At 41.2% G+C, this 15,188-nt stretch overlaps 1 protein-coding gene across 4 annotated transcripts in view; it reads right to left on the minus strand.

Moving 5' to 3' along the window:
- GLRA2 (glycine receptor alpha 2) overlaps positions 1 to 15,188 on the minus strand; it is a 137,952-nt gene that overhangs the window by 25,532 nt on the left and 97,232 nt on the right. For 2 of the 4 annotated variants that reach the window (XM_086609299.1, XM_086609293.1), the window contains exon 8: positions 3,575 to 3,724. In XM_086609299.1, the coding sequence (XP_086465425.1) occupies positions 3,575 to 3,724 (150 nt within the window). Of the gene's footprint in view, positions 1 to 1,194; positions 1,219 to 1,566; positions 1,687 to 3,574; positions 3,725 to 15,188 lie in introns of all 4 variants that reach the window. The other 2 variants (XM_086609280.1, XM_086609286.1) reach the window with 2 other exon arrangements.

Raw genomic sequence — 15,188 nt, forward strand, 5'->3', positions numbered from 1 at the left:
CCTGCTTGTGAGGCTTCTTGTGGCACCACAAGCTCTGTTGTTATGTTCTCCTCTGCAAATAAACATCCTTTTCTTGAGCAGAGTACTATCAAGCTGCAGCTATGATAGTAATGCTCCAGAAATCTGTCTTGGTACATCTCCTCTGTTCACCTCTCAAATGCACATCACTTCTGTGGCAGGAGTTCTCCAGGAAAAATCAACATCAGTGCAGCTCCAGCTCTTAGGACTCTGCAGCAAAAGTACTGCAGCGACATGGCCCCTCTGCCAAATGCCCTGACTGTACATGTAATGCACAATATTCAAAAGCAGAAGAGAGATTTCAGCAGGCTTTCCTTAGAGAGAGGACAACCAAGCCTTACATGAACCTTAGCTGGTCTACTAGCACTTTGTGACCAATAAGACACACAACATTGAGTACTTACTTGGACTGGTTTTGCAGTTGTATGGAATCAGCTTTCCAGTGGCAACATAGTGATATGGATCATATCTTCTAGAGACTCTGAATTTTTTATGTTCAGTTTTGGATATGTGTAAATATGATTATTTCTACAATAGAAAGTATCCAGAAATGAAGTCTCTCTTCTACTGATTGATATCATAGCTCTGAAGGTGAGCAATTTATTGAATTGCAAATTCTCTATCCTAATTTTGCTGTGTAATGTGAACTGTGGTTTTTGCTTTGATTTTGAAGTGTACAAAATTCACTGAAATTATCTGCATCTTATAATCACATAACTTTACAGAGCTTAATCAAAGTCAGAGGCTCATTACAGCTCAAAAGCTTCTCAGGCAATGTTTTTGTTCTGTGAAATCATGGCCTGAAAGATTTAAATCCTATTTTATTTAAATGCATACATTTCATTTCTCAGCCACCAGTATCAAGCAGTGAGCTGCACACTAAGCTTATTTCTCTCTCCATCACTGATTTCATTACCTCCACATCTCAGCCGTAATCTGGATTTATCAGTTGTTCTCATATTGCTTCTCATCTGCTACATGTTACATTGTGTATAAGATTCCAGCCCCATGACTCTTCTCCAAGCAAATAAAAATAAACCAATGAAATACATTTTTTCATTCATAACTATTAATACTCTACGAAGCAGGGCTCAGGATATGACAAGGAGGAACACTGCGGGTTGATGATTCAGGAATATATACCATACTCATAAAAATGCATTTCATTATACATACCAAATTTTGTTGGAATGTGCTCATCTGAAAGATGACACAATGTGGGATTTACTGTCTCAAGGCATTTCCTGTGCTCCTGTCCCTCCTACAAGATCAGGCTACAGAATATACATGCACTTTCCTTGGGAGGTTTGGAATGGGGGTGGCACGAGCCAACCATGGAAAAAAGCAAGCATAAGGATAGGCCACAAGAATGTACATGAAACTGCTGTTCATGCTGGGGACAGTACTGTGTGTTTTGTGGGGACATTTAGCAAAGAGAATACAAGAGACTACTAGTGATGCCATCAAAATCATCCGTCTTGTTGATTTATGACATCGTTGCACATAATAAAACTCTCTCTTGCTTTCTCTTTCTCACTGCAGTTTTACCCTCAAACTTGAATTGCCGATCTGATTCACTGTCCCGTAAGCTGATGACTCTTTGCTCCGCAAGCCATTCATGCGCCGCACGGACTCGACGCTTTCATTCCCAACAGTCATAGTCTGTGCCTGTCCCCAGAGTCCCAGCATAGATAGCAGCAGCAAGAATGAGAATAGCACAGCAGTAACACAACGACACACATACACAACACGCAAAGAGAAGAATGGCTCAGTTAGATAAGACCATCATGCAAAACAATGTGAGTCACTTTCAAGGTAAAATAAACCGAGAAAATTGTGAGAGACAAACTCAAGTAAAGAGATGCAGAAAACACCTCCTAAAGAAATGGCCTTAGTAACATTATTCCCTATTTTGAAATTCATGCAGCCATATTCATAGGAAAAGTGAAAGCAAGCCTGTCCAAGTGGATAGGTGTCTCTTACTCCAGCAGACTATTTCATTGTATTTAATCAGGACATTACCCATTTTGCAAAGAATCTGTGTACCAATTGCTTAGGTTAAACAAGTCTTCTGGAGGTTTGGTTTTAAATAACTTTCTTTTAATAGTCACTAGAATAATCACTCCCACAGCAGATGAAGGACGATGTCCATGGACCAAAACCTCATAATTTTTGAGTGATGCCACTGGATGTTGTTACTTACCAATGGTGGCATCTAGCCTACTTGTTCATCTCCAAAGACTTTGTATACAAAACTGAAATTACAGACTCCATACAGCAGCTTCTTCTGCTGCCATGCTGTTTTTGGAAACAAAGACTTTCGGTAGGAGTGCATCTGACTTGTGTGCCTGCAGATGGGCAAGCATTTCTGCTTTCTCCTGTAATCTAATCTTAACGGGAATCTCAATTCACCTGACAATAATATTAAACCTGAGTACAGCACTGGATTGCTTCCCAGAGCATCCATCAAATATTACATTAGCTACAGAACATTTATTAGACAGGCCTGTCAAAACAAAAATGCCCTGTGCCATTGTTGTCATCCCTCTTGTAAAGGAAACCATTATTTGTGCCTTGAAGCACTCACGCAGCTCAAGCAAATATTTACTTCACCTTGCAAATGCATATATACAGCATAAACCTAAATGTTTCTACTGATATTGAAAAACAGTGACACAGATATAGGTAGGATGAAGCTTTTATAGTGTGAGAATGATCATAACTGAACTAAAATTCAATTTAATGTCTATTCTTGTCTTTTCATTTACCAAATTAAAAACCAGAAAGGATGGACAGACTTCCTAAAAATATTTCTAGAATGACATTCAGGTTAAAAACAAGCCTTTCTTCTACATTTCAGTCACTGGTGTAAAATGTGATAATGATACTCACAAATGGTCACTTTGTTAAAAATTTGAAGCTAGCCATCAGTAACAAACTATGAAATAGTAAAATGTAGAGAGGAAATTGTCTTAATCCTTCTCTTTTTTATAGTGACCATGTTTATTGGTTTCAACTGGGAAAGACCCCAGTCACTGGTGGTTTAGAAGTGAGTGTAGAACTGCCAATCACTCTGCAATGGGCTACCCATTTTATCATAGCTAGCTAGGGTGGCACTAGAAAAGACAGGTCTCAAGCACGTGCTGATGTCAGCAAGTCTGGATGATGTCAAGGAAATTATATTGGTATACTATCTATGTCATTGCTTCCAACTATTCCTTATCTGCTAGTGAGTGCTACATAATAGTGTAATATTTGGGGATTAGAAGAAAATCTAATTTCACAGGTAAAGGTACAGCTGTCTCAGCAGTTGCAAGAAGAGAATAAAATTCTCGGAATCAGTGACCTATCTATCAACAACTATAGATAATTTCATAAACTGCAAATAAACCCAGCAGTCAATTATCAGTTCTGTATCAGGGAGGAAATCACTCAAAAGGAAACTTTAGAATGAGACTCTCCTGCAAGGGCAATAAGAACTGAGGTGAGAAATCAAACTGCACAGCAGCATGCTGTCAGAGCAGACTCAGCCACTCCAAGTAAAGAGCAGCCGTACCTTGTTCTGTCTTCTTTGCCTTCTTCGAAGTCTCAGAAACTCTTTGTGCTGTCGTGAAACAAAGTTGACTGCTGCATATTCCAGTAATGCAGCAAAGACAAAGAGAAGGCACACAGCCATCCAGATGTCGATAGCTTTTACATAGGAGACCTAGAAAGAAATAGGGAACAGCATGTTACGTTTCAAACTTCTTCATAATCTGAAGATATTGACGTGAAAAAATAAATACATTTGTGCACAGCAGGAGTTTCAGTTGTTCAGTGAGGTGAGGTTTTTCTTGTTTTGTGTTTTAGTTTGCTAGTTTATTGGATTATAACAAATAAATAAACCAACTATTAAAGCAAATGCGGGCTCACAACGAATACACAAATCATGAGCTGCTGCCTTTAGGAAAAGAATCAGGATTAATAACACTAACGAAATACGAGTGCTCTTATAGTCACAGTTACAGCTTATCAAAAAGAATAGGAATACAGGGCAAGATATGATACCTATTTAAAAACAGCTCTAGAAAGTTTATAGTTATCTTTTTTCGTCTTTTATGAACCAGTTATGATATGAATTAGTTAGCTATATTTGATATCCATAACCTCAAAATAAACTCAGGGCACTGTCTCCTATTGGTTGATATGACTTCATTAACATATATGTTATTAAATAGTCAATCCTAGTTTCTTGACCACCTTTATCCAACAACTCTATAAGAAAAATTAATCTTCATAGAGATTATCTACTACAAACACTCGGATACCAGATACTTGTGTTCTAGTAAGTCTATTCTCATTTGAATTGACTGGTCCACAATAAAATCAGATGTATTACAGCACTGCTATGCCACAAGATTTTTATCATATTACCCACACAGTGGGCCAAACAGTAGCCGATTAATGAGCTAACACTCTTCACATATCAAAGGTACATTGCTCTCCATAGCAGTATTTGGTGTCTGCCTTTCCTTGTCTTGCAGTTTTTAAGCAAAGATCTTATGATTAGGCAACAGCAGGTTGTCTCTTTTGTTTATCTAGTATTATATCCAGGGTGGAATTAAAATCATCTGACTTTTAATGTCTACAAAGTACATATGAGCTAGTTGCCTAAAGTCCTTTGATATAAATAAATCAAGGAATGAAGAAAAGGCATTTCTAGGATACATCTGAACTGTTTTAGATGTCTTCTCTGGGAAGAGATGAATAACACCCAAATAGTGCTGCTTCATCTTCACGTCTGTAAAAAGGAGGTTAGAACCACTGTCTAAGCATAGACACATGAGGTTTACTCAGTTGTCTAAATAAAAACAACATGTACTGCCACATTAGGTACCTAGCCTTCATTTGTTAATCCTGCAGAGCACAAATCTCTAGGATCAGACTAGCCAGTCCTCTGGAGATGTCTGAGATACCCAAGATCACCTTAAATGGCACCACTATGCAACTGAATCAAGATAAGCAAAATGAAAAGTTATAATCAAAGGTATTTTGTGTCTGAATAGTACCCTGCAGGCCAAACATTTAAATGCAGTCAAAACATAGAAGAAAAAGATATGTTGTGCATAAAGTTTAGGACCCTTTGCCTCCACCTTGGAAAACTCCACCTCTACCCTTTGTGCACACTATTCATAATGACTTTCCTCTTATAGTCATAGCTACCATTTCATGATGAAGTGCACCTATTTCAGTAGATTTTGCTCCTGTTTACCATGTGCTTGAATAACTTCACTTTTCAAAATCTATAGAACATTTGTTGGTAATGTCAAATGAAATATACTACACTATGTGCTCCAGCAAGCAATATGAGCAGAGAAACGGGCATTTAAAGCCTGGCAAAAAGGATACGCAGCTCTGTTCTGCAGACTCTGAACACAGAGCAGAACATTTCAGAGGAGCCAAGTACTGTTATTCGGCCTGACTCATGGGAACATATATTTATGTAGCTGAACCTATACTGCAACTCCACACTGTAATGCCCACAATACAACATGCACAGGTTACAATGAAGGAGGAGGCTTTAGCAGGCTAAGATAACACTATGAATCTGTGCCTTTCAATTAGATACACAGCAGGTATGCATTTCTCCCACACATGAAATAATTTTACAAGTTACATTTTTACTGAGCAGCTGTGAAACCCAGTGAAAACTTGACAATGTCCCAGACACTCTGTGCCACAGGCTGAGGCGCAGTAGGAATGGAGTCACTGTAATTTCTGTAAAATGCAACTGAGTTTAGATTGTTTTTACCTTCCTTGAAGGGCAGCTTGTTTTCCTTTACCAGTGTCCTTAGGAGATGTATTAGACATGCATAAACAGCTGGACTGTGCTGCCAGAGACAGCACAATGCAGGGAGCTGAAGCCACAAGAATCAGCATTTCTGACTGTGCAAATCCTGTCCTAGTGGGTTTAAAGCACGGAGGGGAAAATAATAAAGGAAGCCCTGAGTTAGCCTTCCAGCCACTTACACAGTGTTGCCATAAATGGCATCCACACAATTGCTGAGCCAGCTGGATTATTTTAATTCCAGCCTGCTGGGCTGGAATCAGAGGATCACTATATACTTGGCAGGTACGTAGCTTGTTTTATTGTTTAGCCATTGCCATACCGTGGCGCAACTTTAAATGAGAAAACAGAAAGCAATTGCTTCCAACAACACATTAAAAATAAATAAATGGAAAAGCTGACCCCTTTGTTTTCAAATCACTTTATGTATTTTTATTTATGTATCCCCAGTATGTACAGAATTATGCTGCTAAAAGCCTAAAAACTCATGCAATTTTCTGAAGTCAGGCTTTTTTCTAACAACCCCTATGCATAGAAAATGACATAGATCTATCACACCAAGTCTAGGAGCGCCTCACTTGTTACACATTTCCCAAAAAGTCCTAAAGTGAGCACTCAGGTTTTTAGATCAGCACTTTGGTATCTAAAGCATGCAACAATGCAAAGTTTCAGTGGATTTTAGGGTCTCTGTCTGCTTTAGCTGACTTTAACCTATGTCTTCCTTCAACTAGGAAATGGTCACACCTACCAGATCATAGACTGAGCTGAAGTGGACCTCTCTCAACCACTCCTGCTGAAGCTGTTCTACCTTTTATGAAAAATACATTGATTTGGGGACTGGGAACAGAGTCTTTCTAGGTGCAAATGTTAAGGAGTGGAATACAAAGCCATTCTGTGACTCTGTGTCCCAAACACATGCAGTGACTGAGAGGCCCTATCACAGAGCATTTCATGATGCTTGAACAATTTCCTCAGCAAGATGAGCACAGAAAAGATGTGAATTTGATCTGCACATTCCAGGTGAGTGTTATAACCACTTGTCTACCAGATGCTGTAGTTTCTTGCTGTGATGTCTCACATGCCAATGAAATGCCTTTTTCTAGGAGCTCCTCAGCCATTTCTCACTTACCTCCACAGGAAACTCTCCACTTGGCAAGCTCTAGTGTGCATCTTATTCCCAGGTGCTTATTTCTCCTTTGCACTGTGCATAGAACATTTCACAACTAATTTTCAACTAAAAATATTGCTGAGTGACACACTTGTAGGAGCTGGGTTCTGCAAAACTGAGCACTTCATGATATCGTAGGCATATCCATTGCTTTGGGAGGTTTTTCCACCAAACTCAAAAACAGTGTTACCAGTTACGTTTTTTTCCCAGATCGTAGTATAGCATGAAACTTTGTACATTCGCTCAACTAAAATGCTTATATCACCTGTTTTGGTAAGAAACTCATCAAACAATACCACATCTCCAGCTTCCTTCACTACCATTTCCACGCTTCAAGCTCCACAGTCACTACTGTGTACAGGTAAAACAGTATAGACCTTGATTTTTTTTGAGAAGATTTCGTCTCATCTAATTGAAAACGTGTTGTGTACATGTGGGTTTTTTAAATTAATCATAAGAATAAGCATTTTTAGGACAAAATGCATCTAAGTGGAAGGTAGATACCTATACTGTAGTCAAACGAAATGTACTCTAAAAATGCCAGTCTCTCATTTTGACCAAGACTGAAGTTTTGGATGGTTATTTCAGGTATATATGTCAGCTAGATATATGCCAACTTTGGTTAAATAAAGCCTGTGAACCATTTCTGTTAGCTAGTATCTCGATGTAATCCTAAACAGAATAAAGCAGAACAACAGAAGTTATCCCACACGAGCCTACATAATAGAGACTGTTACCTGAGCATTTGCCACCTTTCCCATCATTTCACTTGCAGGACAGAATACAAAGTCTGCAGAAACACTGCAAATTCAGAGTTGATATTATCAAGTTACCAATGAAAAAGTCGTGGTGATTTGTTTTTTTTCAAAGGCAGACTTTGTAAAACATCTTCTGAAAAGCCCGTAACCCCGTCAGCACACTGACTCTGTTTACTTTGCAGTACTTTCAGAAGAGGGTGTTTGGAAACTCTTTCGTTCAGCATAATCATGTCCAGAAAGCACAACAAGATTTTCTTGCCCTTCTCTTTCTTTAAATAATTGCTCCGTTTTTTACTGCATGTTGCAGAGCTTCCTTGCTAATGTTGTTTGGGGGTCAGGGAACTTAATGGCTCCCACCAATTGCACTGGTTTTGGCTGAGATAGAGTTAATTTTCTTCATTGTAGCTGGTATAGTGCGATGTTTTTCGGATTTAGTATGAGAACAATACTGATACTACACTGACGTTTTTTGTTGTTGCCAAGCAGTCAAGGACTTTCAGCTTCCTGTGCTCTACTAGATGCACAAGAAAATGAGAAGTAGCATCGCCAAAACAGCTGGCCCAAACTGGCCAATGGGATATTCCATACCATGTGACGTCATGCTCAGCATATAAAACTGAGGGAAGAAGAGGGAAGAAGGAGATGTTTGGAGTGATGATGTTTGTCTTCTCAAGTCATTGTTATGTGTGACGGAGCCCTGCTCTCCTGGAGATTGCTGAACACCTGCCCGCCGATGGAAAGTAGCGAATGAATTCCTTGTTTTGCTTTGCTTGCATGCTTAGATTTTGCTTTATCTATTAACCCATCTTTATCTCAACCCATGAGTTTTCTCACTTTTACTCTTCCAATTCTCTCCACCATCCTACTGGGGAGCAGTGAGTGAGCGCCTGGGTGGCACTCAGTTGCCAGCTGGGGTTAAACCATGGCACCAATAAGACCAGAAATGACACCAATTATTCAGATGCTCTGTAGGGTCAACCTTAGCTGAAAGAAATTTTTCAGAACGACAGCTGTCTGCACTAAGAGCCCAGTATGATAAGGCTGAGCAATGTGACAAAGCAACCCCTTTCCCTTCATAGTTTTCCTCATTCGTAATTCGGCCATGCCCACTATGTAAATAAAAGACCAGGTTTTGCTCTATATAGCACTGATGTAGCATCCATCACCCTAGTCCAGTTCCTGGAACTGAAAGCCCAAGGACGATTATACTGTTCATGAAGGTCTTGCGAAGATTAAACCCTCCGCTTTTCCAGTTCTTCATTTTAGCACTGTGACTCTCTCACAGCTTCCTCATACCTTTCGGCTTATCACCATGTGTCACCACCAGAACCAAGCATGCTTTTGTGGAGAGAAGCTGGGGGAAAACATGGTCAGGGGGCCTGCAGTTGAGCAGCTGTCATCTGTTGACATTTGTGAATCAACCCAAATGTGAGCTCTATTTCTGCTACAGTACCAGCCTCATGAGACTCCAGACAACTGTTTTAATTCTCCGATTTAGTTGAACAGGTGTAAAATGGAAATAAAGATGCAGTCATTCTCTCCCAGGGTTCTGCATTATGAAAATAACTTCAATATGCTGTGCAAGGTGCTCAGCCTGCATTAAAAAACACATATTCCTTTATTTTGGTTGATAGGAACTCATGAAAAAATATCTCTAATTTGTTGTATGAAGCTACAAACCTCTGCTTTTGCACAATACCATATTCTGGGCAAGTTTTTTTTAAACAAGAAAATTTTCAGCTACTGGGAAATGTTACAATGTGAAATTAATTTCTCCTATTTCTCCTTTCCTATTAAAAGAATCTCTTGGGGAAAAAGGTTTCAGAGAATTTTTCAGATTGGAAATGTGGAAATAGAATAAAGTGACATCTTAAATCAAAACTGAAACAAAAGTTATGTAAAACTGCCTTCCAGTACAGGATATTGATGTCGCATTAAATTTCACTTTATTTTTTCAAACCAAAGCACTTACACAAAATTCTGTTATCATAAAAATTGCTGGTTAAGTTTTTTCCAAATCTTGAATTCATAAAAAAATTGATAGCTCTTTCCCGCCTAACAGCTTTATATAGCTGAAACTGAAAGCACCGGTCCTGGTTTCATCACATTTTCCAGGCTGAGAAGCTTCTGAATGAAGAACATGCTGTCAGCTGCTATTACAAGGAAAGTATTTTCTTTTTGTCTCCCTCTTACTCTGGATTTTTCTTTTCACCCAATGGTTTCACCATCATGAAATATCATTACTTTAAAACAAATTCATATCAGAAAATGCAAATTACTTTCCCAATCCTAAATTCTCAGTTAGTATTCTGTTGTTGTAACACTTTCCAGTCAATAATCCTTCACAGCATGCAATTTTAAAGGGTTACAGTCACTGTGTAATATCTTGAGGGGTCAGGTCAACAAGACTTTTTGCTCAGTAGACAATATGGCGTAAGAAAAGTGTTTCAGATTCCACCAAGTTTAAAATTAATGGGATTGATCGCCTGGTGAGGAAATCTTCATTAAGTGTTCAGGAGAGGGCAAGTAAAGCAACTGTCACAGCTGGCTTTGGGACCTCTTCTCAAAGGGGGCTACTTCTGCGGGGAAGAGAATGAGGATGAAAACCTTCACCTTCCAGACTGTGGTGAGTGTTTGTTTGCCTCTTCAAAACTTTAATGTCCATATTCTTTCGATTATGTACTTTGCAATGAAAAAGGTTAAGCTTTCAGAGCTACTAATCTGTTATGGGAAAGTTAGTATAGGGCAGATTTGGACAGGAGATGGTCCATTGGTGAACAAGTCCTGTGGAAGTTGTAGATGTGCTTCATCAGCTCACTTATTGCATTGCTAGGTGGCTTGGGAAGAAAACCAGCCTGGCTGGTGGTGACCTTCTTTCCTTTTGAGGTGAAATGGGGTTAAAATAAAATTCCATATGTCCCACTCAGGATCAAAGCTACTACTTTTGGAGTAAAATGCCTGTTCTGAGATGATCACATAACTGATTTGGTTTGTTTGTTGGAATAATGAAAAAATTAAAACATTTGGTGAATGTGAAACACACTTTTCCCAGTCGTTTTAATAAAACAACTTTTTTTTTTTTTACCAAAATATTTTGTTCAACTCTTTTTTTCTTTTTATTTTTCATAAATATGTACTTCATCTTCCATTTTTAAATAGAATGTGGGGAATTTCCAAAACAAAACAAGAAACAAGTAAGAGCTATTTAATTTAAAAATGCTGAAACAAATTTTCCCATCCTCCCTCTATTATTCAGATTACATCTGAAAGTATCCATCTAACTCAGCAGGGACTCACATGTTGTTCCAGTCACCCAAAACTGCCTTTTTCAGCGAATAAACTATTCATCCAAAATTTTTTGCTCTATTTCTGCTCCTGGTTCTGCCAAGTCATGAGATGCTGAACCTCCCACCCACTGCTGATGCAGAACTAAACGCTGACTACATTCAAGCCAGGAAAAGTATGGAAAACATTTATGGTTCATTTTCCCATCAAAGATGAAGGAAAATTTTCTTCAAGTCATTGAAGATGATCAAGGAGTTAAGATATTTGTAAAGAAGCTCAGAGAGAGGCTGCTGGGCAGGAGCCAGAAGAGACGATCACAGGTGGGCAGCAAAATTCACTAATACATCTAAACGGCTATTTCATTGTCCTAATGTCTCGGTTTGAAAAAAAAGACAGAGGTCTGCTAAGGAAGGCAGGAGCCTCCCTCGAAATGGAAAATGTAAACCCCCTCCCTCCGAATTACTAAAATTTTGAAATTAAAGGACTCTCAGGCAAAGATATGGGAGTAGGAATAACAGTTCTTTACTAGGAAGATTAAAGAGAAGGGAAAACGACAATAACAACAACAACAACAACCACCCAAATGCAATAGTACACAAAAAAGAAAAAAAACCCCACTGACAGAGTCAGAATACGACCTGACACCCTGCTGGTCAGGGTGCTGGCAGCAGTCTGATCAAACGGTGGCCGCAGTCCGCCTGCAATGGCAGACGTGGCTCCGCGGAAGCAGCGATCCTGCCGAAGGGCGCGGGCCGCCTCCGAAGGGCCGGCGGTGCTGCAGATGGCCCGGTCTTCCTTCGGGAACCCGGCGGAGAAGAAGGAAAAAAACCGCTCCTCTGGGGTGTCAACGCCGGCCGGCCCAGGCCTCCCAGTCTGGGAGGAATGCACGCAGCAAACCTCGAGTGGCTGCTCTGTCCCAACTAGTCCAGCAGCAGCGAGGAGTGCCCGTCTGTCTCCCCCGGTGGCTGCCAGAGCCCGCCCGACCGCCGCCGCCGCCGCTTTCCCGCGCGCGGGCGCCGTCGCGAGGCGCCCCTCCCCTCCCGGCTGGAGCATCTCACATGGGGCCGGTGTTGTTCTGGGAGTCTGGCCGCAGATCCTTGATTGCCCATCAAACAGAGATGGCTCCTGGAGAGAGTGATCTACGAGTCATGGGCAAGGCACTGATGGCCCATTAACAGAAGACAGTCTGGGAGGAGGAGGCAAGGGAAACATTGCCCCACCTGGTCTCAACAGCTCACGAAGATGGTGATAGAATACATACTTTTGGGCACATCTGTCCCAGTTTTAGCTGGGACCGGGTTAGCTCTTCTTTCTAACAGCTAGAAGAGCTCCGTGTTTTGGTTTTACTCAGAGGCTCGCTCTGAGAAGAATGCTGATAGCAAGTTATGTTTGTGGTTGGATGTGAAACTCCAAGGACTTTTCAGTGTGCCGGAGTGCAGAAGCACAGCAGGATAAGGGGGGAGCATAGTTGGGACAAGAGGGACACGATTCCCCTTGTGATTTGTGGTGGAACTTAAGATTGAGGGCCAAACCGGCCAATTAGTACTCCATATCATGCAGCGTCATGCCCAGTATAAAAGTGAGGGTCAGCCGGGAAGAAGGGCTTTTGCGCTTTGGCTCTTTCGGCGCTTTTGCTCTTTTGTGCTTGCTGCGCTTTTGCTCTATTGTTTTTTTTTCTTTTTCTCTCTCTCCCAGTACTCCCACTCTCGGAGTACTATCTCTCCCTCTCTGCCCCTCTCTATTTCGGGGCCTCGCGTTCGTCTGGGATTGCAGCTTCGGGACGAGACGGGCTTCGCATACAAGGGGGTGGTGAGCATCTACACTGTGTAGTACTCATCTGTATTCAATTATTCTTACCTCAACCCACGGGTTTCCAGTTTCTTCTTTAATTCTCTCCCTCATTCCTGGGGGTGGGGGAGGGGGAGTGACCGGCGGTGTGGGAGGGTCAGCCTAATCCACGACAACATCTTACATCGTAACCTAGGACAGCTAACCAGCCCAAGATCCTGCAGCTACAGTACCAGTTTGTGAGCGGTGACTGCTACCGCTGTACCAATTCAATCTTACTCCCACTGGAGAGAGCGAGCAAGATGCTTCCTGTCTTTGAAGTCAGACTGGCCCCCAAGAAACTGCAGGCATTATCTAAAAGTTTGTGAACTTCTGCAACAGATGGCTAACACCTGATTCAGGTGACGCAGGACTGTGTTATAGGACACCCTGCAGGGTGTGATAAAGGGAGCACAGAGCAGTAACTGCACACCAGAGACTGATATCTCTTTAAATTATGTAACTATATTCTATATGACACATTACAAAAAAAAAGTAAACTTTTGTTCCAAGTAAAGGAAAGCCATTCTAGAGAAGCAATATTTCTTTTTAGCATGAGCTGTGTCTATTCATATTTTATGATCCTTCTTCTCAAACACCATATTTCCACGTTTGAAAAATGTAATTCCAGAAATACAGAATTGGTAATCAGATTGGTAAAGCCAAGACTGCTTGTTCTTCCTTTCCAAGGGTATATGAAGTATTGGCATATTCATCATGTGTCATTTTGCACAATCTTATGGTGTAGTTACCTTATATTTCCTATTCCTGACAATTCATTCTTTCTGTACGCAAAATTTAGACAGGACATACCATAGCCACTTCAAAAGCCCTTGGCTTCCTTGAAAATAGTGTGACTAGTTTTCAGACATAAAGAAAAAAAATCTGAGCAATCACTTAAGGCAGGTTTTCCAACCAAGCAGGTTACAGCTGAGAAAACAGAGGCTTATGCTTTGGATAAATAATGGTGGTGTTCTCAGCTTAGGAGCGAACTGGGTGATTTTATTATGCATTGACAATGTAGGGACGAGCTGACCTCTGCTACTGAGAATGAGGTAACCATAACTGAAGTTGTAACCAGGGTCAAAAGCTCACTTTTGCAAACAGGTAGTCAGCTGTGTGTTGTATCACCTTTCACTAAGATGACAATAAAGTAGAAATGTCTCTTATATCTATCTAGGAGTCCAAGCCTAGCTTAGACCACCACAAAAATGGTTAACAAGAAGGGAAAGATATGAAATGCTGAATTATTTGGAAACAAAAGGTTCTGTTGACCCTCCCCAAAAACTGTCATGCCAACATGACTTCACCAAGGGTAAATTGTACCTGACAAATTTGGTAGCCTTCTATGATAGGGTTACAGCATTGGTGGATAAGGGAAGAGAAATTGGCATCATTTACCTGGATTTTTGCAAAGCATTTGACACTGTCCTGCGTGACATCATTGTCTCTAAATTGAAGAGATGTGGATTCAATGGATGGACTACATGGTGGATAAGGAATTGGCTGGATGGTCACACTCAGAGTTGTGGTCAACAGCTCAATATCCAGGTGGAGATCAGTGACAAGTGACATTCCTCAGGGGCCAGTATTGGGGCTGATACTGTTTAATATCTTTGTCAGTGACATGGACAGTGGGATTGAGTGCACCGCAGCAAGCTTGCTGATGACACCAAGCTGTGTGGTGTGATTGAAACACTGGAGGGAAGGGATGCCATCCAGAGGGACTTTGACAGGCTTGAGAGGTGGCCCTGTACAAACCTCATGAAGTTCAACAAGGCCAAGTGCAAGGTCCTGCACATGGGTCAGGACAACCCCAAGCACAAATACAGTCTGGGCAGAGAATGGATTGAGAGCAGCCCTGAGGAAAAGAACTTGGGAGTGCTGGTTGATGAGAAGCTCAACTTGAGCTGGCATTGTGCACTGGCAGCCCAAAAAGCCAACTGTATCCTGGGCTGCATCAAAAGAAGTGTGGCCAGCAGGTCGAGGGAGGTGATTCTGCCCCTCTACTCTGCTCTCATGAGACCCTACCTGGAGCACGGCTTTCATCTCTGGAGTCTCCAACACAAAGAAGGGCATGGACCTGTTGGAGCAGGTCCAGAGGAGGACCATGAAAAGGATCTGAGGGCTGGAGCACCTCTCCTATGAAGAGAGGTTGAGAGAGTTGGGGTTGTGCAGCCTGGAGAAGAGAAGGTTCCAAGGAGACCTTCTAGAGGTCTTCCAGTACCTAAAGGGGGCCTACAAGAAAGCTGGAGAGGGACTTTTTATAAGGGCATGTAGTGATAAAATGAGAGGTAATGTCTTT

Source organism: Tauraco erythrolophus, chromosome 1, assembly GCF_009769465.1.
Source record: "Tauraco erythrolophus isolate bTauEry1 chromosome 1, bTauEry1.pri, whole genome shotgun sequence".
Classification (NCBI taxonomy): Eukaryota; Metazoa; Chordata; class Aves; order Musophagiformes; family Musophagidae; genus Tauraco; species Tauraco erythrolophus.